Source organism: Suillus subalutaceus (assembly GCF_016647625.1).
Source record: "Suillus subalutaceus strain FC151 chromosome Unknown DFJ58scaffold_179, whole genome shotgun sequence".
NCBI lineage: Eukaryota > Fungi > Basidiomycota > Agaricomycetes > Boletales > Suillaceae > Suillus > Suillus subalutaceus.
Genome location: NW_024540428.1, coordinates 70,718 through 95,567, shown reverse-complemented (window position 1 = coordinate 95,567; position 24,850 = coordinate 70,718). Strand labels below are relative to the sequence as shown.

Below are 24,850 nucleotides of genomic sequence, written 5' to 3'. Positions count from 1 at the left end.
CTTCGTCAGCCAAATATGTGTCGCTTTCTCCGAATCCGCTGCGTGAGAAGTCTAATGGCCGGATGGTCCATATGGTTCCCCTCCTCATTTTTATGGATGATGTTTCCGGCAATGTCTCGAAACAATGGAACAAACATCATGCAATTTACATGTCAAATGCCAACCTACTGCGCGAGATGCTCGAGAAGGAATTCTTTGTGCGATTTGTCACATCTTCACTGCATGCTGCTCCCATGGAACTCATGCGAGCCATGAAAGAGTCTATTTGGTATGCTGTTTCCTCGATCCACTGAAGTCAAAATTCTGATTCAATCTTCAGTAACGCTGCCGAATCAGGTATCATCGCCTGGGACTGTAAGTACAACGAGGAGGTTTTGTTGATTCTGTATGTGCTTTTCCTCGCTGGAGACAATCCCATGCAAGCAGAGGAATGCAGCCACGCTGGCCTAAACTGCAATTATTTTTGCAGAAGACTTGTGATATTGGCGGGACAAAAGAACACAAGGCATCCGGTGATGGGTACTGCAGCCTTTTTACGGTAGGAATGCATTTAAACTACATTCTAACAAGCTAATGTTGTGCTCGCAGTCAGGCAATCTACGAACCCCGGAAAATACAATGGCACAGATCCGGCAACAGTTTGAGACCACGTTGAAGTCAGGAGCGTCGGAGAAGATCAAGAATTTGGTGTCGTCGACTGGTATTCGCGATTCTGCTTCCAGTTCAATCCTCAATGTGTTAGTGGAACTTGGGAAAAAACTTCGAAAGCATGCGGCTGGCACCCAAGCAATGCCTGAAGCTGAAGTTACAGCCGTCCTTGAGAAAGATTTCACAGAGCTTTTGCAAGGCAAAAAGCTCGATGATGCTATTAACCCATTGTTGGGGATGCAAGGTTAGTTCAGTACTCTAGTGATTTGAGCTTTCATTCACACTCTTAGCAGGGCTCGATATACACATGGACACTCCGACAGAAATTCTGCATATGATACTGCTTGGCGTCATCAAGTATTTTTTGGGGCAAACCGTGTTTTTGCTCGACAAGGCAAAACTCATGGGCATCTTTCAAGTCTGTCTTGAGTCTGTTGATAAGAACGGACTCAACGCTCCATGCTTGAATGCAGACTACATCTGCCATTACAAAGGCAGTTTGATAGGGAAACACTTCAAAAGTTTGGCGCAAGTGATGCCATTTTTGATTTATGACCTCGTCCCTTCAACTGTCCTCAATGCATGGAGTGTGATGGGAGAACTTGTCGTACTCGTCTGGCACACAAAGATTGTGCATACGGAAGCTTATCTTGTAGGTTTACGCAGAAATATAAGACTTCAATTCTCATTCTTTTCTAGGCAAAATTGTCTCGAACGATTCAATATTTTCTTAACGTCACAGCACAGTGTGCGCCCAGCATCATTATAAGCAAGCCCAAATTTCATTTCTTAGTCCATCTCCCAGCATATATTCGGCGTTTTGGACCAGCAGTGATATTTTCAACAGAACGATACGAGTCCTTCAATCATGTATTTCGTTTGTCGTGTGTATACAGTAATCGCCAGGCACCAAGCCGCAACAGTTGCTGAGTATTCGCTCATCAAGATATTATCAAGCATATTGTCACTGGTGGGTATTGGTATGATCACAACACTTCAAAATGGGTCCGGGGAGGAGCGCAAATTTTAGGGTATCTCGATGAACACCCAGAGCAAGCACGTTTGCTTGGATTATCAGTCTTTAATCACAATGCTCCGATACCTGGTAAACCTAGCCCACTATCTTAACTCTATCGCTACTAATTCTTTTCGCGTAGGTTCCAGGAAAGCTCAGACTTCTCTTGGCGCTAACGGAAAAAACGGCAAAAGATGATGCAGTGCCCTGGAAAGAAACTCATTGCTGGAAGATCCTAAAGACCGCTGTGACAATATAGTTTTCCCTGGGCTGATATTCCCCCCTTTTTACTTACCTTCACTTACCACCACTTTCCTTAGTTTATGTTCGCATTTTACTGCTTACATAATCATGTCTCCCTTTCACCACTGTCAGTACCAGTCTGAATGCCAGTCTTTTGCTTGATGATAATTCTACTCTCTGAGCTCTGAGTCTAGTACAGAAATCCTTTAGGGTCGAATAGCAGCTAGGCATAGCAATTTTGACCCAACATTTGAAGAGTACTTTACAGAGTTCTCTTCTTGTTGTGTTTCCCACACCGCACAGCCTGGCATTGTCTACTATCGAGGCAAATCAGTTGTAGTGAGAGAAGGGGACATCACTTGTCTGAATAGTCACGTTATCTTCTGTTGAGTGAATGATGGACAGGTGAGTAATTTCTTCACTGTGCGACTCTTGATTATTGGAGAGATATTGTTAGACATGCGTTGGACGTGTCCGTGAGATTCTCATATCATCCGAGGATCTGGACGCTGTTGTTCATGTTGGACTCCAGCTCTTTTCATTCGCAGACACTTTGCATACTTCTGTCCGTCTACCCTGTCTGAACCTGACCGATGATGAGGTTGTCACAATGGCGGTGGTAAATCGATATCCTGTGATTGTGTGTGCTGTTTCTGACCCTTGCACACTATAGGATATCATATGTGTTGTTAATCTCCAGCACAACTGTGTTGATTCACAATGTTCAGACACCATCCTGCAACCTGTGCGCCAAGAACGGCTTGAAACTTCTCGTATGAAACCCATCATTCGGCATAAGTCAACCCCACACTACTTCATCAACGCCTACTCTATTCATAACTATGATCATATCCATCTTGTACTTCCTGAGACACTCCGTGAATCACCGCTGAGAGTTACAAATGTGGCAGAGGTTCGGGAAATGGCCGTACAACAGATGAAACAGAAGAAGGCTTTGAAGAAATCCGGTGATGCACCCCAACTAGATGACCACATGGAGCACGATACCCAGATCCCTCCAATGGTAGCTCCCACATTCGATCGCCCCCCCTCCCAAGTCAAGGACGACTGCAAAATCAAAGGCAAAGGCAACCACCTCCAGCACACAAAGGAAGGCAGCAACATCAAAGACCAGTCAAGCGGTTGCAGGACCCTCTAGCCAGCTTCCATCTGCTCAGCAAGGTTCAATGGTCCATGCTGTAGATCATCAAAATCAAGCCCACTTTGCGCTGCCACCAGGATTCCCTCCCCACAAATACTACCACCCTCCTCACCATCCACAATTTCCCCCGCCACAGTTGTATGGTCCGCCGCCACCAGCTCTGTATCTTTACCCGGGAGGCTCACAGCAACGTCACAAGATTACAGAAAGGTTGTATACCGGTAAGTTCTTCGTCATTATTATAGCATCCAAAATCTAACTACACTCAGGCTATAATATGTACCCAAATCAACCTGGGCCACATCTGCAGCAACAGCAGCAGCAGCAGCAGCAGCAGCAACAGCACCTGCACTCCCATCCATATCCGCACCCACACCCGCACCCACAACAGCAACAGTACCTGTACTCTCATCTGAACCCCTACCCGCAACATTAGCAACAGTAGCACGCTGCACTCCTCCGCTACCGCAACAAGCCTTAATCCACTTCTCACCCTTGGAGGCACTGCACCAGGTGGAGGATAAGTTGCGCATGCTCCCAGTGGTGTCAAGGCTCTCTGGCACCGTCGCCAATTCGCACTGCTGCAGCAGCAGCAGCAACAGCAACAACAGCAACAGCAACAGCACGGTCCTCCGCTACCGCAACAAGCCTTAATCCACTTCTCACCCTTGGAGGCACTGCACCAGGTGGAGGATAAGCAACGACTGCGCGGCTTACCAGATGAAGTTCAACCTCTCCACCACCCCTCATCTACTGCACCGTCAGCATCTGCTCTCAAGCACTCTGCTGCTGCGACTGCAAAACATATGGCAACCATGACAGTTAGTGTTTTAAAGTCCGGTCCGGTCCGGTCTTTTTACCATATTTGGGAGGCAACTGGACCAGACCGGTCTTTTTATTCCCACGATATCAAAAAAACTGGACTGGACTGATAAAGACCGATATTTTCGGTCTTTTGTGGTCCTACAACCGGTCCGAGACCGGTTACAACCAAAACCGGTCCAGTGGCAGTGTACTACTCACTCCTGTGATTCAAACATTGCTTTATTTGTATTAAACGGTTAAGATTTGAATGAGATATGAGCATTTTAATTTTTTTACCAAACTCCGCCCCACAAGTGAGTCAAATATGAAATGTCAAAAAATAAAAGTTGTTATAAGGCTTAGGTGTCTCGATGCTAACTATAGCCCTAGTATAGACGAGTATATAGCTGGTCTTACCTTGTCAATTGATTATGATTTGATCTAGATAAAAGCTAAGATATAAGACATCCCATTAATTTGCAGCTTTTTCTTGTAAGTCTCATAACTTTATCAAATCTTAACCGTTTTGCATAATTAAACCACCGTTAGAATTGCGCTGACGAGTACTACATTTACGTAGCAACCGGTTTCCAAAAAGACCGGTCTTAACCGGTTCTGGACCGGTCCTTTGATTTTTTACAAACTTTGGGCAGCTGGACCGGACTGATCTTGCAACTGGAAAAGACTGCAACTGGTCCTGCTTAGGACCGGTTGCCAGTCTTTTTGCGGTCCTGCAACTGGACTTTAAAACACTAGTGACAGTGCCTGCTTCCACTACCGCGACAAGCCTTAATCCACTTCTCACCCTTGGAGGTGCTGCACCAGGTGGAGGAAAAGTTGCGCATGCTCCCAGCAGTGTCAAGGCTCTCTAACACTGTTGCCAATTCGCACTGCTGCAGCAGCAGCAACAACGGCGCGGCTCTCTGGCATCTGTTGCCAATTTGCACTGCAGCAACAGCGCGGTTCTCTGGCATCAGTTGCTAATTCGGGCAGCAGCAGCAGCAACAGCACCAGCACCAGCAATGGCAATGGCAGCAACAGCAGCAACAGCAGCAACAGCAGCAACAGCAGCAACAGCAGCAACAGCAGCAACAGCAGCAACAGCAGCAACAGCAGCAACAGCAGCAACAGCAACAGCAGCGACGGCAGCAACAGCAGCGACGACACCAGCAGCAGCAACAGTGCAGCTCTCTGGCGTCCAGCAGCAGTAGCAACAGCAACAACAGCAACGGCACCAGCAGCAGCAGCAGCAACGGCGCGGCTCACTGCATTCATCCATTTCCCTGCTGCTTTGCAGCCTTAAGAAAGTACTACTCGTAAATATAATCTGTACTTAGAATAGTAATCTGGATACCATCCCCCTCCCCTCCTGCGTCTGCAGCACTGTCTGATTTGTCTTGACACATGAGGTTGACAATGATTCTCTGTTGGGCGAATTGAATTGAATTAACGTAAATTCAATCAAGGGTGCTCTTGGCTTTTAATAATGAAATTTAAACCAATGCCAGTTGTCCTCCTCCTTCACTGTCTGCAACATGATCTCACAGGATCCTATGCATGCTCGAGCCTCCAAGGGCAAGAAGCCACAAGCTACTAGTAGGCAAACGACAGTAAATGGTCTACTCACACCTTTCGATGCCCTGCTTGGTAGAGGCAGGTGCATGTCAACCAGCAGCAGAGGATCTTGACCGCCTTCAGCATGTGGTTCACAGCCGCGCAGTAATATCAGTCGCGCACGCTCACCTCTAGCAGCCTACCCGCCATTTATCCCAACAAGCGTTGGATCAACCCTTTGCCATACTGAGGCTGCTCAGATCACCACCATAGCTCCCCTGAGCATCCCATGTGCACCATTATCCAATGGCTCTTTTGACGAGCCTATAACTGCTGGTGTGCATCGCTAAAGGGTGGATTCTGGTGCTAGTCAGGGTTACCCTGTTACCCTTATGCCTTGCAGCACAAAACAGCTTAAAGTCTATGCAAATCAAGTTGCGGAGGAGGTTGGTGTTCCAAACACCAGTCTTCATGAGTTCGTTGATGTGAGTATCTTTTAACTACTGTAAATGTACATGATTTAGTGCCCCTTCAGTGTGGAGGGATATACCAGATGCTCATCAGGATTGTGGCGCTTGTGCTCAAGAATGACGGCAAGGAAAGACTTAAATTGCTCGCCAATCTGAAAGAGTTACTGACCTCTAAAGATTTCAAGGTATTATTTGCTGTCTCTGTACATCCCACGACTGACTTATTATTTAATGTAGTCTGCACTTCAAAACTGTCTGACTGCGTGCATGCTTTTGCCCAACATTACTGCGTATGTGACAGACACACATGTAGAGATCTTGGTAGGTTCTTCGATTGTGAACAACACATCTTTGGCAGTCATTAGTGTAGTCTACAAGGGTGACAAGTACTTTGTAGAAGAGCACGGGTATCGTGAAAATGCTGCGCCACTGCTGTGACTGCTGCGGCAACTGCCGTGACCACTGCTGCACTGCTCCCAAATCTGAGTTATTAGCACTAGTGAGTGCACATCAATTACACTTACTGCTAGTAACTGGAACCTCCCAATCCTTGTCCTCCAAACGAACCATGGAGTCGAGCGTGCCCACACTCCTTATTATTATAATCACACTCACAAAGTCACGGTCAAACAGTATCATTACAAGTACTTCTGGTCTGCAAGTCAGGTCTCCCATATATCATTTCAACGACTATCTTCCTTGTCGCCAAACAATCTTCACATTGCATTGTAGTCTTATTCCTGCGTATACAATGCTATTTTTCTTTATTCTAAGCGAGTGACTGTGCAGTGGTGGGCATCATCTCAAGACGCGGTCAGTGCCACCTTTCTTTCACTTTCTTGACCCTCCATGGTATTTTGTTGCCTGTCACTTTCGACATCGTGATGTATGTTGCTTGACATCGTCGCTGTCACTGAAACCTGGCCTGTGCTAAGTTGATCGTTAACTAGGACTGTTTCAACAATCGGAAAGCACAGTACCTCAAGCTGATGCATATGGTATCCTCTGCCAAACACTTGGTTGATGTACAGATATCTTCTGGGAAAAAGTCCGCTACCCTCCCACTTTTTTCCCGTCAGCCAACCCTTCCATTGGCATCAACAAGGATATCCAGAGGAGCTCTGCAAAGAGCTGTTTGTCCACTAGTTTCGAAATGGCGGCCTGTACCTGAATGACGAAAGATATGGGTAAGAAGGTTCAAAGATCTTGTTTGTTACTTACATTGGGGCAATGTTCCGAATTCAAGAGCTTGATGAGAACCGTGATTCTTCTTCTCTCCCAAACTCACTATCATCACAAAAATTTGTGAGGGGCATCATGGCGCCCTTGATGACTTTTCTGTGCTCAGCTTTTGTGTACTTGAACCACCCAAGCAACTACCCAGATGTATCAGGAGTGGGTGAAGGTAAGAAGGGAGAAAGCGCACGTGTGTGCAGAATATCTGCCATCCAATAGTGATGTCTGTTCCACCCTCCTTGAGGATTACTGGATCGAACTGTAAGATAAGGTCTCAAAGCATCAAACAGTAGAGCACTCACTTGGCTGATCCCTGATCTCTTCATAAGTTTTGCCTTCAAGTCACAGGGCAGTTAGAAAACTACTGGTAATTGCATGCCGATGATCCACCGCAGAAAGTTTGAACGGATTGCCATAAAGTCTGACCCATAGACTGCCATTGAGAAGGGGCCTTCGTGAGGGTCAAAAACTCGGAACCCGCACAGCGATTTCCCCCAACAAGTGCGAAATTTGTGTCCTTTGCAATCCTTGATATTCCCCCCAGAGATTGGTCGAATCTCTCCATTGTAACTCTGGATGAAGTTGTACATGATCGCTGGTGGGGATTGGGTTACCAGTGACAACCTTGTATGGGTCCTCCAGAGCCTCAAATACTGTGACACGTCAGAGAACACTATTGACGATGGAGGCCAAAGAGTGCTGTAGCCCAAAGGTGAATGCATGTGCAGCAGACGTGCTAGGGGAATTGGGAGTAGACAGTAAGATAGAATCAAATGGGTTGATTGCGTCATTGTAAGGAGCCAAGTGCGGGGGCTTGAACACTGAGGGGAGTATCACTGGGGAGGGTAGGACCAGTGGAGAGTGGGCAAACTCAACCATTGAGGATGGTTTCATTGGCGACAACAGATAGTTGCTGCCCGTATGAAAATGTATTGTCCTTGAGGATGGTTTGTGGGTATCACAACCTGGCAGGCTGCTATGAATAAAGTGGTCTACCAGTATAAGTGAGTCTTGGCTCTGCCTAGCTGCTACACTTGCAGAATGCAAAGAGCGTTCAACCCTAAAGGGGGAAGCACAGAGAGCAAGGATCCACGAAATGAGCCTCCAAGGGAACGCACTAAGCACGTGAAAGCGGTTCTTGATGCAAGATAAAGTCTGTGGTCAAGTGGAAATATGATTGTTGGTCTATAGTGCGGCTCTCTACTGCCTCTAAGTGGTAGTAGATGGTGGTAAGAGAAGTAAGTAATGCCTCTTTGGCTCAACACAAAGTGAACCAGTGTGATGTAAGCAGTATGTAATGCATACTCAGCCTAAGAAAATGGTGCCATACAAAGTATGTAATAATGAAGGGTAATGGGAAATAGTAAGAATAGCAAACTAATACATACCAATGGGCTGGTTGGACAGTGGATGGACGCTCCGGTGATGCGCGAGAAAGTGCACAAGGCGTGCACGCGGGAATACTGCGCATTGTGCAGGAAAGTATTGCGCCTATGGCGCATTTTGTGGAAAGTGGTGCACTCTATAGGGAATGACTAGAGGTGTGATAGAAGTCGTAGTGGCCAGTTGTCAGAATTCGTAATATGAGCCCATATCAGCCTGCAGAATTTCCAGTCTCTACAATGGGAGGTGGGAATCCATGTGGAAATTTGTGCTGGGTTGAAAGGAATGGGCACTTCAGATGCCTGGGATAGCTGCCCAAGCAAGATAAGTCCATGGCAAGCTAGACTTAAATAAGAACAGTACTTATGAACCACATGGGGCCAGGTTTATCCAAGATATTAGACCTACAGAAAGACATCTTAACCAGAAAGTCAGAGTTGCCAACCTAGGTCTACTATTTCTAAATGGAATTTCCAGCATGAAAGACAAATTCCTGACCAAGCTCTGCAACAACGGGTGATCATGGATGACGCCAACATTGTCGGGGACACCCAGCACTCCAAGGATGTTCGACCTTGGACAGCTCATCACACTGCAAACCAACAATGAGAGGAAAGATTTTGAAGGGGGGAGTCTTACGTATAACGGTGACGCTTCACCATGGCAGCCATGTATCCAATAAATTAAAATGACGGTCTTTGAACACTGAGAAGGGGTGCTAAAAATATGATTAGATCCAGTTGATGTCTGACAGTAAATGCACACCTCCTTGTGCTAGAGCAAAAGTATCAGCAAGAGTTGACCCTAAGTAGCCTACTTACATCAAGTTGTACCATCATGAAGACTTGGTTGGATTCGTGTACATATAGGTACATTGGATGCATTTGAATCAACTTGACTGTCTGTGATAGAGTTAAGATGGTCTTATCTAGATAATAGGGACTCACTTCACCGTCCGAGATTGACTAGAAAGAAAATTGCAGCGCAATAAATATCATGGACAGGGGCAGCCATTCATTAGTCAAGTGCTGGCTCATGAATTAACGAGGGTCACTTGGGGCCCAGTACTACTTAGCGATAAACCAGCACTTGATGAAGCTGGAAGTTAGAGGTGCCCGGGGCTAGTGATGGCCGAGAAATATTGATGGCCAGGAATTAGAGATGGCACAATGGCCAGGATCTGTAGCGGTGATGGCTAGGAACCTATGGCCATGATGACTAGTATTTAATGACGCTGGGACTGACAATGAGATGACCAGGAAATAGTTTGGGTTTGCGCCCATCTGCATGGGGGTAAACTAATGTAATAGAAGTTTAGTTTTCATAATCTAACACATGGTTGGTATACATCTCCTCTAGTGCCTCTATGAGCGTCTTGGTGCTTCCATTACGTTGCTGCTCGAAGAGGATGGATTCTTCAATGCCAAGGTGATCTTCACCCTCTTCATTCTCATCGTTGGCTGCATGTTGCCAATGGGTGGTTTCCATGAGGCTTTGTTCAGTCCCTATGTATTCAACATCTTCAGTTTGAGCTGCAGGGTATAGTGCTGAGCCAAGGCCTTCTAAGATTTCAGGCCTATGGGAGTATGTGCGTCCTACACCAAGCCCATAGTGAAAATGCATGAGTAAATCACGATCAGCAAAGCTAGTACAGTCGCAATATCAGTAAGTATCGCTAAAATAAACCAGGTCGTCTACCTGTTGACACAATACTCATACCAATCATGTTATCTCCTGCAAGAGGAGAAATCCCGTCATTCGGATTGCGCTGGCCTCGAGAGAATGCAGGGATAATGTGGCATGCCCTGAGAACAACTCTCGGGTCCACAAAGCCAAATGTGTTTGGGCTTGTGAGGGGTAGGAACCTAACATGGCCCAATGTACAATCCCAAGCATGGTTTTGTATGGATTCGTACCATCGAACAAACAGAAATTCTATTTGGTGAGATTCGTAGACGTTCCCTGTGCAAACAACATTAACGTAGTGTATGCCCAAAACCTTGGCATAGCAGTAATTTTCATCAGTTCCATCATTGCAATTACGTTGGAGGAGCATTATGTTACAATGCGGAGTCTTCAAGTTTATGACGTCTTGAGCCCTTCGCACATCATACATGGTATAATTGAATCTGACAAGATTGTGATGGTAGATTTGGTTTCATTTCAATAGGATTGAAGTGCATTCTTTGTCAGAGTGAATGGAATTTCTCCATAGACGTTCCAGAAGTTCCTGCAATAAGACAATCAAGAATATGATCTTTCATCCATGGTAGGAAGTCCTGAAACACCCATCAAAATGGCGATAATCGCCAATTTTTTTTTTGATTACCTTTATAGCAGGATCTCTCTCATGGCTGTGCAGGTAATGACCAAACTCATCATAAACCTTTTTGCTTTGGCCCATGTGATGTCGTAAGCAGGGATCACTCACATTTTTGTTGACCTCTGCACGATGGGGCCGATTTTTGCTGGTGTTGCTTAATGCAACGTAAGTGTGCTTGACGGCGCTCAATCTGCATTAGTTGGCGAATGGAGTCCCTCTGGTTGGTTCGACGGTATCTGCATTTTGGCATGTGATGTTCTAACTCCCCCTGATAGTGGTTGAGTTGGAGAGGGGCATACAATATATTAAGACTTACTGGCTCTGTGCTGTATGAATCCGTGGTACCAAAGCGATGAATGCAGGCCACATAATCCCCCAGCGCATGAACCTTGTACAGTGGCTCAAAAAACTGTCCGCATGTTTTGACATTTTTCACTATCTATGATATTGTGTGAGAATGAACAAATTCCTCAAGGACATACTTATACCACATTGTAGTATGGCTTCAGGGCTTTTATTTGAGCCCTACACCGTGGGAATCGGCGGAGATATGGTGGAGATATAAGGCTTATAAAATGATGACTCATGTGGACAGTTTTTTGAGTGTATATTAAAACTATATAAATCATTATTTATGACACCATAAAAATCATGCCACTATTATATAAATTATAAAGTGGTGTCATTATGTTATTTTATGACTATATCTAACTATATAAACCAGAATATCTCATGTATCATAGTCATAATCACCATGAAAGCCATCTCCTCTGCTCAAAGAGATAATATCCTCTCTCTGTCTTATGCTGGCCTCTCTGCTCGCCAAATTTCCTCTAGAACTGGAATATGCAAGTCCACTGTGGCCAAGTTCATCAAAGAAAGCCACCCAGACAAGGAAAACTCTTGTGGAGGACGTCCATCCAAGCTTACCTCTACTGACAAAAGGGCTATTATCCAACATATCACTACAGGAAAGGCTGATAATGCTGTCCAAGCCACCCATTATATCAATTCCACCATCACTACCCCTGTCTCTTCACAAAACTGTGAGGAATGTTCTCAAGGCAGCTCATCTCAAGGCAGTAACAAAGAAGAAAAAGCCTCTTCTCTCCATCAAACATAGGCAGAGAAGACTAGCCTTTGCCTTAGCTCATCAACAGAGGACTGGAAGCATGTTATATGGTCAGATGAGACCAAAATCAATAGGATTGGGTCAGATGGGAAGGTGTATGTATGGAAAAAGAAGGGAGATGGCCTAACAGACAGAGAGGTTAATGGGACTGTCAAGTTTGGAGGAGGTTCTTTAATGGTATGGGGCTGTATGGGATGGAATGGTGTGGGAATGCTTGCTGAGGTTGAGGGGAAGATGAATGCTGAGCAGTATGTGGACATTTTAAATGACCACTTGCTGCCTAGCTTGGCAGAATCAGGGATTGATGAAGAAGATATCATTTTCCAACAGGATAATGATCCCAAGCACACATCCAGAAGAGCTAGGGAATGGTTTGAAGAACATAACATCAATGTTCTTGACTGGCCAGCACAGTCTCCTGATGTCAATGTCATTGAACATCTCTGGGGAACACTCAAGAAAAAGCTTCAAGCCTATGAAAACCCCCCCTAAAGGAGTATGGGAGCTTTGGGAGAGAGTAGCAGTGGAATGGGGGAAGATCACAGCTGAGGATTGCCAGAAATTAATTGAGAGTATGCCTAGAAGGATAGAGGCAGTAATTAAAGCCAAGGGAGGTCATACAAAATACTAGAATACCTGGTTATTACTGTAAAATACTTGAGTCAAAAAACTGTCCGCATGAGTCACCATTTTGTGAGCCTTGTATCTCCACCATATCTCCACCGATTCCCACGGTGTAGGGCTCAAATGAAAGCCCTGAAGCCATACTACAATGTGGTATAAGCATGTTTTTGAGGCATTTGTTTTGTTCTCACACAATATTATAGATAGTGAAAAATGCCAAAACATACGGACAGTTTTTTGAGCCACTGTACATCTGAAGGTTAAATGATTTCTTTCTCCTGGGTTGCCGTGGTAAAGGTGCATCCTGTGATTGCTCTGGGCTTGCCTTTTGTTTCCCTTTAACATTGGCACCTCCCTTAGGCTTTCGAGCTGCAGCCCCTTGCTGACTGCCATCTGCCTTGTTTTTCTCTGCCCATTTAGCTGTTTCTTTTGCCTGTCGGAAATATCTCGCATCGAGCTCATGATTAAGTTCCTTGGTATTGTACACAGTGCACACCTTCACCTTAAACTGGTGAAGCTGTTCACCAAGTTCAGTGGTTTTGCCGGTCAAGGATATCTAATGTCAGGTCAGAGTGCATCTGAAGTTTAGTGAGTCCGTGCCAGTGTGCCATAATAAAGAGCAGATCGATGATGATTTTGTTGTGATCGTCCGGGAGAAGGCCTTCAAATACTGGAATAGAACACTTATACAATGTGAGTTCCAAAGGACCTAGGAGAATTGTTCTAAAGGCATACCTGCAGAAGATCTTCAAAGTTCTGAGTGGCCATATTTGACAACTCAGATGTATTGGCAGAGAACCGCCTAATGGTTGAGGGTCCAAACAGGGGGCCTGCCTATACCTGTCAGGGGTGTATAAGTATGTTGGGCCTTCATCAGATATGTATCGTGCACCTTTTATCAAGCTTGTTGATCAGATCCTTATTCAAAGCGAAAAGATTCTCAGTAAATGAATGAGAAGCATGTGCCACACCCCGAGCTCAAATTCGTGCAGGAGATCAACAACAAGTGTAGCAAATGGATTGAATCCGAGTGCTCTGAGGGTGTTGACATGCACGAAACCTGTTTCGTACATGGTCATGGCAAATTTATGATATATGCAATTCCTTACTATAGTCTATGCACTTCCCCTGAATTTTCTATACCTTACTTCAATTTACTTTGGACATTTCTGAGCATGTATCACCAAGATACGACTTAGCGGTTCAAATTAAATACTTAATGTACTCTCTATCCTTTCTATAATTCTTTATTTTATTTTATTTACCCCTATGCCAAACATATGTACACACACATTCTATGCACGCTTTATTTACATCTATGTACTCAAGGCAGTGCCAACCAAACCAAGTTGACAATATAAAACAAATAGCTTGGAATGGATTGGTAATCAATGCACAGCAATTAGGCAGTGCTAGAAGGACCTGAACACAGCCTTTGCTGAGTATTCTAGAACATTCTATGAGTATCTTACCAATCATTCTATGACATTCCATAATATTCCATGACATTCCATGACATTCTATAACATTCTATAACATTCTATAGTTCTTTCTCAATAATTCTGACACATTCTGGAATATTCTATAGTACATTAGTAATCAGTAGCACAGCCACTAGTCTAGTAGTATATAAGGGGGCTCATTTTCCCTTCTTGTGAAGCAATCAATTTGATTCCCAAGTATTAACAGAGTGAAGCACAGTTTAGGGGAACATAGGGGAACATTCTTTCACCCCTTAGATTCTTTGTCCCCATTATTTTAGTGAACATTCAAGTGAATATCAGGAGAAATATTAGCTTATTTAGCTCCATTTTTTTGACATTATACTTCACACTCTTCAGAAGTATCTGGCCACATTCTTGAGCCACATTTGATTACATAATCTTCAATTAGCACATTCTTAAAGCACATTCTTCCGAAGTATTTGGCCACATTCTTGAGCCATCTTTGATTCTATCGTCTTCAATCATTCTAGTTCTCTTTTAGACACAGGAAAAGTTCTGTGGGGAGAATTTCACGTATTATTCATCAATTAGGGTAGACACAAATAAGACCTACAATCTGTCAATGAATATTAAGAGGTTGGCCACTTAAGACTACATCAAGAAGGTGTACTCTATTCTGGACTGCGTCATTACTCATTGTGAGATCCTGAGCAGCAGAGAGTTGGTTTCGAGGCCACATATTGGGACAATCCCGCTAGTGAATTTGTTCTCCATTGCTGAAGTATAAGTAAGGAATATCCAAGAGGGATATAATATAGCTATAGTTCATTGCATACAGCTGCAACATATTATTCTACAGGTTATAGCACTACCTTGTGCTACTTATTGGTTTCTATCGTTATTAGTTTCTATCGTTTCTTTGCCCCTTTTACATCACTAGTGTTCGCTTGAAAAGTTCAACACACCTCGTCCCCCACGAACGACCACATTATCAACCATTGGTAATTGTCTGAACCATTGACCGTGGAGGATTGTGAAATTTGGAGAGTTTTCTTGCCTTTCACATCCTAGTAAGACAGTGTCGGATAAAGCATTCTAATCAAGGGTAAGTAAGGGCAGCAAAAGCAACCGATGATCATGCTCACTGAGGTCAGCACCCACAACTTAGGCTTAAGAAGTACCTCAACTCCTGTACTATCTATACCATGATTCTTGTCGTAGATGAGGCTACGTACGGTGGTAACCAGCTCACTCCTCAAGGAATCGGATTGCGCAAGCATTGAACATTCGTGCCTATCACAGCTTGTTCCCAAATTGTGAAGCTGTGCAGTCGGTATTAGACATCTTGGACAAGGGCACCCTCCCATCTGCCAAACTGTTGCAACCAGAACCCCTGGAATTTGTTAGCTTCAAATTCATATAGCTGACGTTCACAACTCACTTTTCAGGATAGTCCGCAGAGTAGGTGAATATTTGAGGATAAAACCTGTATTCGACACTGTCACAGCAAATGATAACAATACCATGCTTGTAAGCCTCTAAAAATTCATCATTGAGTAAGATTTTCCATTGTGCTTGAAATAATTCACGATGGCAATGGGTTGCACATTCGCAGCTAGCCCCCTTGCCATCACTGTAGGTACTTGCAAAATCTTTAAATGAATCTGGAAGCTACCGCGATATAAGCTTTCGTGCTTAACAGGGTTCATAAAGGTAATTGTACCTTTTGAAAGTAAGCGACATGGTTACCCAGATGACAGGACAGTTTACAATAGCGGTATTTTCAATTCATTACTGAAGTACATATACACCGGCCATAGCCTCGCATTACCAAATGTTGTCAGGTGCGTAGCATCTGACCAAAACATAAGTGCAACAACCACACAGGGTAAGTTACATCCTGGCTCTCCAGGAGATTCCTGAAGCTCGCGGTGTGCATGCATATAGGCTGGTGAAGCGTACAGTTCACTATGAATGTGTACTTCATGGGGAAGATGGGGAGCACTCCATTGTAGCTCGTAAGGCTCATAATGGAAAAGCTCATCATCCTGAGCATTCAAGAGCTTTTCCCGAATGACGGAGATGAGAGGTCTATGGTAAAGGTCTGCTGCCACATACGGGCAAGAACCTGGCTGGGCTGTGGTCCAAGAGAAAGGCACTTCAATGGTGACTTCGGTTTTACGCCAGCCCGCATCCTCGTCCTCCCATTCGTTTTCCTCTTCATCATCATGACTCGCACCTAATGTCAAGTTGATCCTGTCCCATGGTGTACTCCGCACTTTGTCAGGATCAAAATGTGAATCGCCAACAACATCAATCAACTCCTTAAAGTCCTGATGAGACTTCTGCATGCCACCATTCCAGTACCAGTGGCCGAGCTCAAAAGAAGACCAGTTGGGGTATGGGTGAAATGTAAGGTCATGAGGCACACAGGGGGCATCTGGCTCTGCTGGAGTGACAGCCGGGACAGAGCTGATGTCTTGCAGCATCACAGCTTCTTCAGGGTCGTGAGACGGGGGGGGGGGGGGGGTTGATGAGAAAAACTGGTGTACTAGTCCGAAGACATTCTTAGCCGTACGGAAAGGAGGACCCCGAAACGAAGTACGAGTACCGGTGGAAAGATGAGTGCGATTTTCTGGTGGGTTGGGATCTGGTGGCAGGGCAGTATGGCTAAACAAAACACTTGGGGGAGGTTGTGGAAGAGTGTCCTCGTACTGCCTGTAACGCAGTGGCATGGGGACATCAACATGTCGGCTTCTCCGCTGTGCCAGTGATAGGCCTTCGTCATCATCTGTCACCATAGGTGTAGCACCTGAATTAGTATTGAGCGACAAGAAAGCTGTACAGGAAACCTCCTTTTGGGGGTGCATTTCCGACAGGTTTGAGTCAGTGTTGGAAGGCCCTGCAACAGATCCTTCATTAACCTGGTTTGCGGACAGAGACAGGTCACATGGGTGGTGGGGCTGTACACTTGAAGATGTCGTGCTAAGGCAGGCATACAGTCTGCCACTGCCGTCCACTCGCAACCGTTTGGCAAAGTCCAAAAGGTCTTTGGCTTTGGATAAAGCAGAAAGTAATTGCTTCTTCCCTTGCATACACAAACATTGATGTTTGGTGTAGGCGCTCTTCTGTGTAAAGTGACGCATACAGGTGCACCTGAAAGGAGTGGGAGTCAGTGGTGAACCCCCAAAGTCCATGAAGAGGAGGAGCTGTAAGAACGAGTGTCCAATTGAGGTCGGATGAAAAAAGGACTTACCAGAACTTCAGCTATGTCATAACAAGGTTCAGCAGAAACAGCCAAGCCTTGGACTGCCAGCACAGCTGCCATCATCGGATGACCAAATTCCACAGACCAGAGCCTTAGGTGGCTAAATGGCAAGAAAGAGTGGGTAGGGTTAAAACTCACGGCCTTGTATATCAGCAGAGTACACCTTTGTTGCAATAGACTGCCCAATGGGACCTCCATCTTCACCCTCCTCTACCATCACTTCCCCACCCGACTACCATGAAACCGCTCGGAGGTTGGCTAAATTAATTGCAGAGGCTATGACCTGCCCCATCGCCCTCCTACACTATGACAGCGCCTCAAAATCCATGACAGAATGGTGTTGGTGAGTTGAATCCTGTGCAAAGTCTAGGCCGTGACTCCATACAACGCAGGCCTGCTGACGGTGTGATGGAGAGAGGATTCCACTGTCCAGTCTAGAAAGTACCGTGACGGGCACAAATTTGGATATCCTTGCTGCCTATGCGCTGATGGCGGTGGAAGGAATGCATACATAGAGGCAGCAGTGTACTCTTGGCAGAATACTATTGACAAGACTACAGAATGGATTGCGAGATGCGCATCAGATAAATGCGGATATCGAGGTTAGTATTCTTCATGCTTAAGAAGATTTCAGACTCACCATCGTATAGTGAAAATAGACATATACTTCCGGATGTCCTCTTTAGCCACTTTCCAGTACCCTCAAAGAGGTATGAGTTTGCTTCACTACAGCTCCGCAGCCTCATTGATGGATGATAAAGAACATCCAGTCCTGCCAATTGAACTTGAGTATAACTGCAGAGAGAAAACAGACTTATTGAATAGGCTTGACCCTTCAGAAGGTGATGGGATTCCGGCAAGAAATTTCGTATTCTCTTCAAATGCTGCAACAAATGCAGGCGAGTAGGAGCAAGGCCAGCGATTAATCGCCACATCTGTTCTGGGGAGTGTGAAAGGACTGTCATAATTGTTTGATATAGCAGCTTCAATATAATAACACCCATGCTCAAGTGTCTGTTAATAAATCGTGTAGTTCCTGTTCATTGATTGATGTCCAACAATTTATGGTCTTTCTGATAGTCTAAAGGGTTGCTCAGAATGCAAGAATGGCGAGAAAGTTCACACACTCATTCTTTTGATGGCTACCTGGCTCGTTCTTTTGATGGCCTGGACTGCTTGAGCGCCATGGAGCTCTCAAGTTTCTTGAGGATTCCCACCCCCACTTGCCCTTCAAAGTTCCTCGCTACAAATAAGCCTCAGCTCATTTTCTGCGCAATATCGTAGTACCAGATACTACCCACAGGTTCATCCAAAGATGTCAACTTGTCTTTCACTTGAACTACTTGATTACTCAACTGCTCGTATAGACATTTTCACCTCTCCACCTTATTAGGCTCCAAATTCATGGATGCCTACATTGGACTGATAGCAAGCCAGAAGGTCAGTTGATAATTTTACATCTTGGTATATCTTGATTTGCTTTATTTTTCTTACAGCTCCAGACTGAATTATACATACTGTCATACTTGCTCAAAGATCGAGTGTATCCTGTGATCTTTGGGAACTAGTGGGGGAGCGTAGTATAGAGGCAATGCAGGAGGAAACCTTGTGTAGACACCAGGGCATCTGTAATGTCAGTGGGGATAGGGGAAGACATGCGGCTGTAGAGTGATTTCTTATGGAAGATAGGAAGAAACGGTGTCAGATGGAGGTGTCTTTATACTCACAGGCCATCAAAATCCTGGAGCAATTCCAAATGCATGAGCTTCTTTGACTTTGAGATGTAGAGTTATGGTCCTCACCCTTTTACTATGTAGCACATATTGAAGCTCCAGCCAAGCATGAGATCAAAACTCCCTCAGCAACCTTCAGGCATGTGGGTGTGCCATCACAGTGCTTACCTTTACCCTGTGCACCTCTGGCCTGCTCGATCTCTACATGAGCAAAGTGCGAAGCTTGGTTAACAAGGAATGATGCATACCTCAACTCAGCAGGATTGTCTCCACCTTTGGAGAGCTCCCCTTCGCTTGGAAGCCCCCCCCCCCCCCATTGGAGGGCTCCCCCCCTTCATCACTCGGTCAACCCCCCTTTGCACAGGAAGAACCAGTGCACAATGTTTTAGATGTCAGTACTATAAATTCTGTTTGGCTATGCTTAACTGTCTCTCTACAGTGCATCAGCTCCTCACCACCCCTGCTGACATCCAAGAAGCCTTTTACAAGGCATTCCAAACGGAATTGGACATGCAGTCGGAGCTGATGTCAAAGTCCTTCATTGCTCAGTGCAGTAACGCTAACCTATGCAATCACAGGCTGGATCTGCTCATCTTGCAGGCCAAGATGCGCCGCACCGAAACTGAGATAACACTGTATACCCTAGCTCTTGAGAACACTCACGCATTCAATTTCTCTGACCACAGTAAGCGCAGACCTACCAGTTCTCCTCCACAACTGATGCCCTTGAAGGTTCACAAACATTCTGGGATCGATCTATCCTACGGCCTATATTATCCAATGAGCTACACCACTGCGATGTGGACGCTGACGATGATACAGACCAATTACATCACAACGACTTTGAAGTTTGGTAAAGCCGTTGTGGGAACACAACAAAACATAATTGACATGAGTCAGGTACATGATTTTATTTAGATCTGTACTAACTTTGTTGATCATGATTCCCTCATGCATTTCACTATGGGCTTGGTATAGGAGGCACATACTCATATGGGCCAAAGCCTTGGCTCGGACCTTGATGAACATATGGAGACCAGACAAAGCCTCACGGAAACTATCTACCAGCTGACAGTCATCATAACTTGCGCTAAGACATCCTCAATTGCTTTATGACTTTGGGTGTGTTCTTGTATCATTGAACCTGGCATTTATCTGAATGTGATAGTCTCATTTGTGCAGCTGAAGCAGTTACATCATACTGTGTGCAACATACTCTGAGGGCCCCTTCATTGTTGACCTACATAAATGGTGTTCATGGTCAAGCCACATGGAGGTAATTCAATCAAGCTGATTTGTCAAGGGACTTTGTTGAATTCCATTTCTAAGGTGGCTTCTCTGTACCGAAGAAGTCTGACTGTCTCCATTGCAATAATTGCTGCCTTTCTTTCACAATTAACCACTTGTACAAGCACCAGCCTGCATCGAAGCGCCTGGAAGAGGATGGGGACCTGACAGAAACTGAAAGTGGTGGCCGTGTTCACAGCTTTTACCCCGCTATTACCGACCAGAAGGTGCCGTAGTTCGCATTGCTATCAGTTTAGCATCATCCTTCAATTTTTATTCCCCCACTTTTAGTGTACCAACGCCTGTCGAGAGTATAAACCACCAGCTTCTTTCAGCATCACCTCACGCCCTCTGCATTGATATACCACTGGGTCTCTCAGGCAGTATCACCAGCCTCGCTGACAGCGACCTTCTCCACCTTCTCCAAAAGGTCTCCCTCTCCACAATGATCTCCTTCTATCAAGTCTTCATTCTCTCCTCGTTCTCGTGTAGGTATCCTGGCTCAGCATTCCAATGTACCTTCAACCAACAAGTCAGATGTTTCTTCCATCATCTCAACTTCTTGGTCCTTGTGCTCTTCTCATGTCCCACCTGTCACTCGCATCACCGCTGTACCTGATTCACCTTCATGAAAGCCAGTTGGGGTTCTTTGAAATACAAGATGTGCCCTCCTTTGACGCCAAGTGTGTTGAATAGCAGAATATCTTGGCCGCTGTCAGGCACACTTGTCTCCCTTGTGCCTTCCTCAAGGCCTGGTATGCCTGCAGCACCAAGGTTGCAATCACAGTCACTCATGCCCTCCCGCCCATTCATCAGTAACAGTTCTTTACGAGGCCAGAGCCCCGCTGGCAGCTCAACAGGTGACTCCAGCAGTGGTTGTGATGCGCCATTTACTCCACATAATGGTAGTGATATTGGGGTGAACACTGGGCTGAGGGATGAAAGCGATGTGGACTCGACGCTCAAGGTGTGTGGGGCAAATGCGAAGCAGTCATCTGTGATTTTTGGTTGTAGTTCAGGAAAATTGTCAATGGTCGTGGACCTATTGTGCATAATGGTTCTGACAAAGATCTTGGACCTCAGCATAGACAGCGGATGAGCATGCAACACTTAGGTACAACCCAGCAATACTGTTCCTTATTGTGTGTCCTTGGATATATGTTATCATTTCCACATTCGTGTGGGCCAGGTAAGCTTCCATATCAAACGATCTAGAAACTGATCTGGAGAACTTCTCAGGAACTGTTTCTTGACTGAATCCTTTATTGACACAGGCTCCGTCACACATAATTCAGTCAAATTTTCCCATATTAATCGGACAACCCAAGGTTGAGATTCTTTCATGGGAGACGGGTCAACCAAGACAGGCCCTGATATAGGTAGGTCCCAGAAGAATTGGTGGGGCCCATATGGATACGGCTGTCTGATACTGACAGATGGGCCAGCTATGGTAGTGTATGTCATCCATTCCGGTGGATATGTCCGGGCCCGGTTGAGTGCAGTAGATGGTATGAGATGCTAATGTCGGATAATACAGATGGGCCTGGTTGGTAACACTACAGGGCATGGGATAGGAATCTCGGTAGATACAGACAGGCCCGGTGAAGGATCTTCAACTCAGCTGAGGGTGCAGCTGATATAATTGTTGAAGGGAGGAAAATATGAGTGCGATATGTTCGTCCCTTAGGGGAAGCGGAGAAAGCAAATATCCACTGGTCAACTCTAGGGGGAATGCGCAAAGTGCGTGATAAGGCGAAAGCGCGGGAACAAAGGCGCTATAGGCGCGCGAAGCGCGGGAAAGTCGCGCGTCGAAAAGCGGAACTGGGTGAAAGCGGTATGCGAGCGATAGTGAGATGTTAAGATGTGTACTGAGATGCTGATAAGACAACTGATGCGGATATGGCCACTAGAGCTAACTGCTACTAGGGCTTGCGATGATTTATTCAAAACATAATAAAAACTCGGAGATGGTGACTGTCTATGATGATGGTGGTCCGTGGTAATGTGTGTTGTGTTAAGTAAAAAATGTGTAATGAAAAATGTGTACCAAGTGAAAATAAACATGGTACGATGTTGAAATAAATGATAAATGGAGAAATGCATACCTGGGAACTTGGTTGGACATGGGAAAACACAGTGGGAAGTCAGGCGCCCTATAGCGCTTAGGCGCGGGAAAATTCGCCTAAAGCGCGCGCAAGTCGCGCAAGTGTCGCCTATGTCGCGGAAGTGTCGCCTAAGTCGCGCGCGTCGCGCAAACGTCGCGTTTATCGCACAAGTGTCGTGTTACATGCATGATACTGTAGACTCGACCTATGTTGCAATATGTGCCATTGTGAGGCTACCCAGGATCGAGTCTCTACAACCGGTTGGTCGCACTACAGGGTATGGGATGTGAATCTCGGTAGATACGGTGTGGGTATCACAACCTGGCAGGCACATATAAGAAAAGTGCTCAACCAGTATAAGTGAGTCTCAGCTCTGCCTAGCTGCTATACTCGCAGAATGCAAGAACATTCGACCCTAAAGGGGAAGCAAGGAAAGCAAGGATCCACGGAATGATGCTGAACAACCCTGGTGAATGGCGGTGAAAGCGCGAGAAATGCACTGAAGGCGCGCGCGGGAAAGCGAAGTGCGAAAGTGCGCGGAGCGCGGGAAGGTAGTGCAAGCGGTGCACAGGTGTAAAAGATATATACTGAGACTGATAAGAGGAAAGTGCGGATCTAGACAGATACTGATAGTGCCACTAGCTATAGAACTGATGCTAGGGCCTCAAGACGATGATGGACACATGCATTGCATGGAACTAACTGGTGATAGATACTGAGTGGTAGGAAGCTAAGGTGGTAGGAAGCTAAGGTGGAATAGTTCCGTGTAAAACGAACATGAGAGTATGTAAGTTCTACCTAAGCGCTCTCCCAGGGCTCGGAGCCGAATAGGGAGCGCTCTAAGTATGTAAGTGATGTAAAGTGATGTAAAGTCAGGGTCCATGATGAAATAGGAAGTGTAATATGCCAAATATAGTCAGATAACGAAAAGGGACATACCAAGGGACTGGTTGGATGATGGATGGATGCTCCTGGATGCTGTGTGGCATAGTGCGCTTACGTGCGAGAAGGCGCGCACACGGGAATACTGCGCGTTGTGTGGGAAAGTGTCGCGCCTATGGCGCGTTTTGCAGGAAGTGGTGCGCTCCATGGTGGAAGTCATAGTGGATGATGGTGCGAGTTGTGCCATGAAGGCAAGTTGTCAGAATTCGTAATATGAGCCCATATGTGCCTGCAGAAACACGAGTCTCTACAATGGATAGGCCCTATCAACTATGGTGTATAATATAGTACATGATATACAATAGAAATCTCGATAGATACGGACAGGCCCAATTGGTAACACCACCGGGTATGGGATAGGAATTTTGGTAGATACGGATGAGCCCAGTTGGTCACACTACAGGGTATGGGATGTGAATCTCGGTAGATACGAATGGGCCCTATCGACTATGGTGCATGATATAGTACATGGTATACAATAGAAATCTCGATAGATACGGACGGGCCCAGTTGGTAACACTACCAGGTATGGGATAGGAATTTCCGTAGATACGGACGGGCCCGGTTGGTCACTACTGGGTATGGGATGTGAATCTCAGTAGATACAGATGGGCCCAGTTGGTCGCACCACAGGGTATGGGATGGGAATCTCAGTAGATACAGATGGGCCTGGTTGGCAGCACTACAGGGTATGGGACAAGAATCTTGGTAGATACGGATGGGCCCGATTGGTAACACCACTGGGTATGGGATAGGAATCTCGGTAGATACGGATGGGCCCGATTGCAAACACTACAGGGTATGGGGTAGGAATCTCAGTGGATATGGATGGGCCCTGTCAGGTATAGTGCGTGGTATATGTAGTACATGGTATATCATAGAAATCTTGGTAGATATGGATGGGCCCAGTTGGCAACACTACCAGGTAATGGGATAGGAATCTCGGTAGACACAGATGGCCCTGTCAAGTAGTGCTTAATATAGTACATGGCATAGGATAGAAATCTCAGTGAATATGGATGGACCGGATTGCGTGCAGTGCATGACATGGGCCCGTATTCTTGGTAGGTTTGGTGGGTGATGCACGATAAGGTTCACAGTGAAGATTGGCAATAGCTTGCAAAAATTTGGGATTGAAATGTTGGTAGATGCAGGTGGTGTAGAGACTCGCGTTTCTACAGGCACATATGGGCTCATTTTACGAATTCTGATGACTGGCCTTTACTGCACGACTCGCACCATCATCTGTATTCAACTTCTATCATGTCTCTGGTCGTTTTAACACACAACGCGCAGCATTCCCATACGTGCACCTTGCGCACTTTCTCACGCTTAAGCGCCCTGCATCGCCTATCATCCAGGAATGTCCCTCTATGTCCATCCACCTCATTGGTACGTCATATCCCTTGCCTCGTGGTTTGTAACAAGCATTGCAGCGCTATTACATGTCATTACGTATTCATAGCACTTATTGTT

The 24,850-nt window shown here is 45.6% G+C and overlaps 8 protein-coding genes across 8 annotated transcripts; 4 read left to right on the top strand and 4 right to left on the bottom strand.

Moving 5' to 3' along the window:
* Positions 1-62: 62 nt before the first annotated feature.
* On the top strand, positions 63-1,417 carry DFJ58DRAFT_718936 (uncharacterized protein; the record flags this gene model as incomplete). Its single annotated transcript, XM_041384547.1, has 6 exons — positions 63-268; positions 320-476; positions 506-538; positions 589-892; positions 942-1,300; positions 1,391-1,417. The coding sequence occupies 6 exons, from the start codon at positions 63-65 to the stop codon at positions 1,415-1,417; spliced, it is 1,086 nt and encodes a 361-aa protein (XP_041237475.1).
* Positions 1,418-2,369: 952 nt separating this feature from the next.
* DFJ58DRAFT_634848 (uncharacterized protein) lies at positions 2,370-2,957 on the top strand (the record flags this gene model as incomplete). The annotated part of the gene is made up of 2 exons (XM_041381264.1): positions 2,370-2,525; positions 2,580-2,957. Coding segments are annotated over 2 exons (534 nt in total), but the record flags the coding sequence as incomplete, so codon positions are not given.
* Positions 2,958-4,845: 1,888 nt separating this feature from the next.
* On the bottom strand, positions 4,846-5,573 carry DFJ58DRAFT_846614 (uncharacterized protein; the record flags this gene model as incomplete). The annotated part of the gene is made up of 3 exons (XM_041393331.1): positions 4,846-5,063; positions 5,206-5,296; positions 5,502-5,573. 3 exons carry the CDS (start codon positions 5,571-5,573, stop codon positions 4,846-4,848), a joined length of 381 nt encoding a protein of 126 aa, XP_041237473.1.
* A 245-nt stretch (positions 5,574-5,818) lies between these two features.
* DFJ58DRAFT_846613 (uncharacterized protein) lies at positions 5,819-6,334 on the top strand (the record flags this gene model as incomplete). Its single annotated transcript, XM_041393330.1, has 3 exons — positions 5,819-5,911; positions 5,962-6,081; positions 6,134-6,334. The coding sequence occupies 3 exons, from the start codon at positions 5,819-5,821 to the stop codon at positions 6,332-6,334; spliced, it is 414 nt and encodes a 137-aa protein (XP_041237472.1).
* Positions 6,335-9,829: 3,495 nt separating this feature from the next.
* DFJ58DRAFT_734533 (uncharacterized protein) lies at positions 9,830-10,138 on the bottom strand (the record flags this gene model as incomplete). The annotated part of the gene is made up of 1 exon (XM_041386503.1): positions 9,830-10,138. One exon carries the CDS (start codon positions 10,136-10,138, stop codon positions 9,830-9,832), a length of 309 nt encoding a protein of 102 aa, XP_041237471.1.
* Positions 10,139-10,262: 124 nt separating this feature from the next.
* DFJ58DRAFT_632917 (uncharacterized protein) lies at positions 10,263-10,673 on the bottom strand (the record flags this gene model as incomplete). Its single annotated transcript, XM_041381231.1, has 1 exon — positions 10,263-10,673. A coding segment is annotated over one exon (411 nt), but the record flags the coding sequence as incomplete, so codon positions are not given.
* Positions 10,674-15,805: 5,132 nt separating this feature from the next.
* Positions 15,806-17,236, bottom strand: DFJ58DRAFT_734531 (uncharacterized protein; the record flags this gene model as incomplete). The annotated part of the gene is made up of 1 exon (XM_041386502.1): positions 15,806-17,236. One exon carries the CDS (start codon positions 17,234-17,236, stop codon positions 15,806-15,808), a length of 1,431 nt encoding a protein of 476 aa, XP_041237469.1.
* A 256-nt stretch (positions 17,237-17,492) lies between these two features.
* Positions 17,493-19,897, top strand: DFJ58DRAFT_734530 (uncharacterized protein; the record flags this gene model as incomplete). Its single annotated transcript, XM_041386501.1, has 5 exons — positions 17,493-17,650; positions 19,302-19,431; positions 19,488-19,567; positions 19,619-19,725; positions 19,773-19,897. 5 exons carry the CDS (start codon positions 17,493-17,495, stop codon positions 19,895-19,897), a joined length of 600 nt encoding a protein of 199 aa, XP_041237468.1.
* Between the last annotated feature and the right edge of the window lie 4,953 nt (positions 19,898-24,850).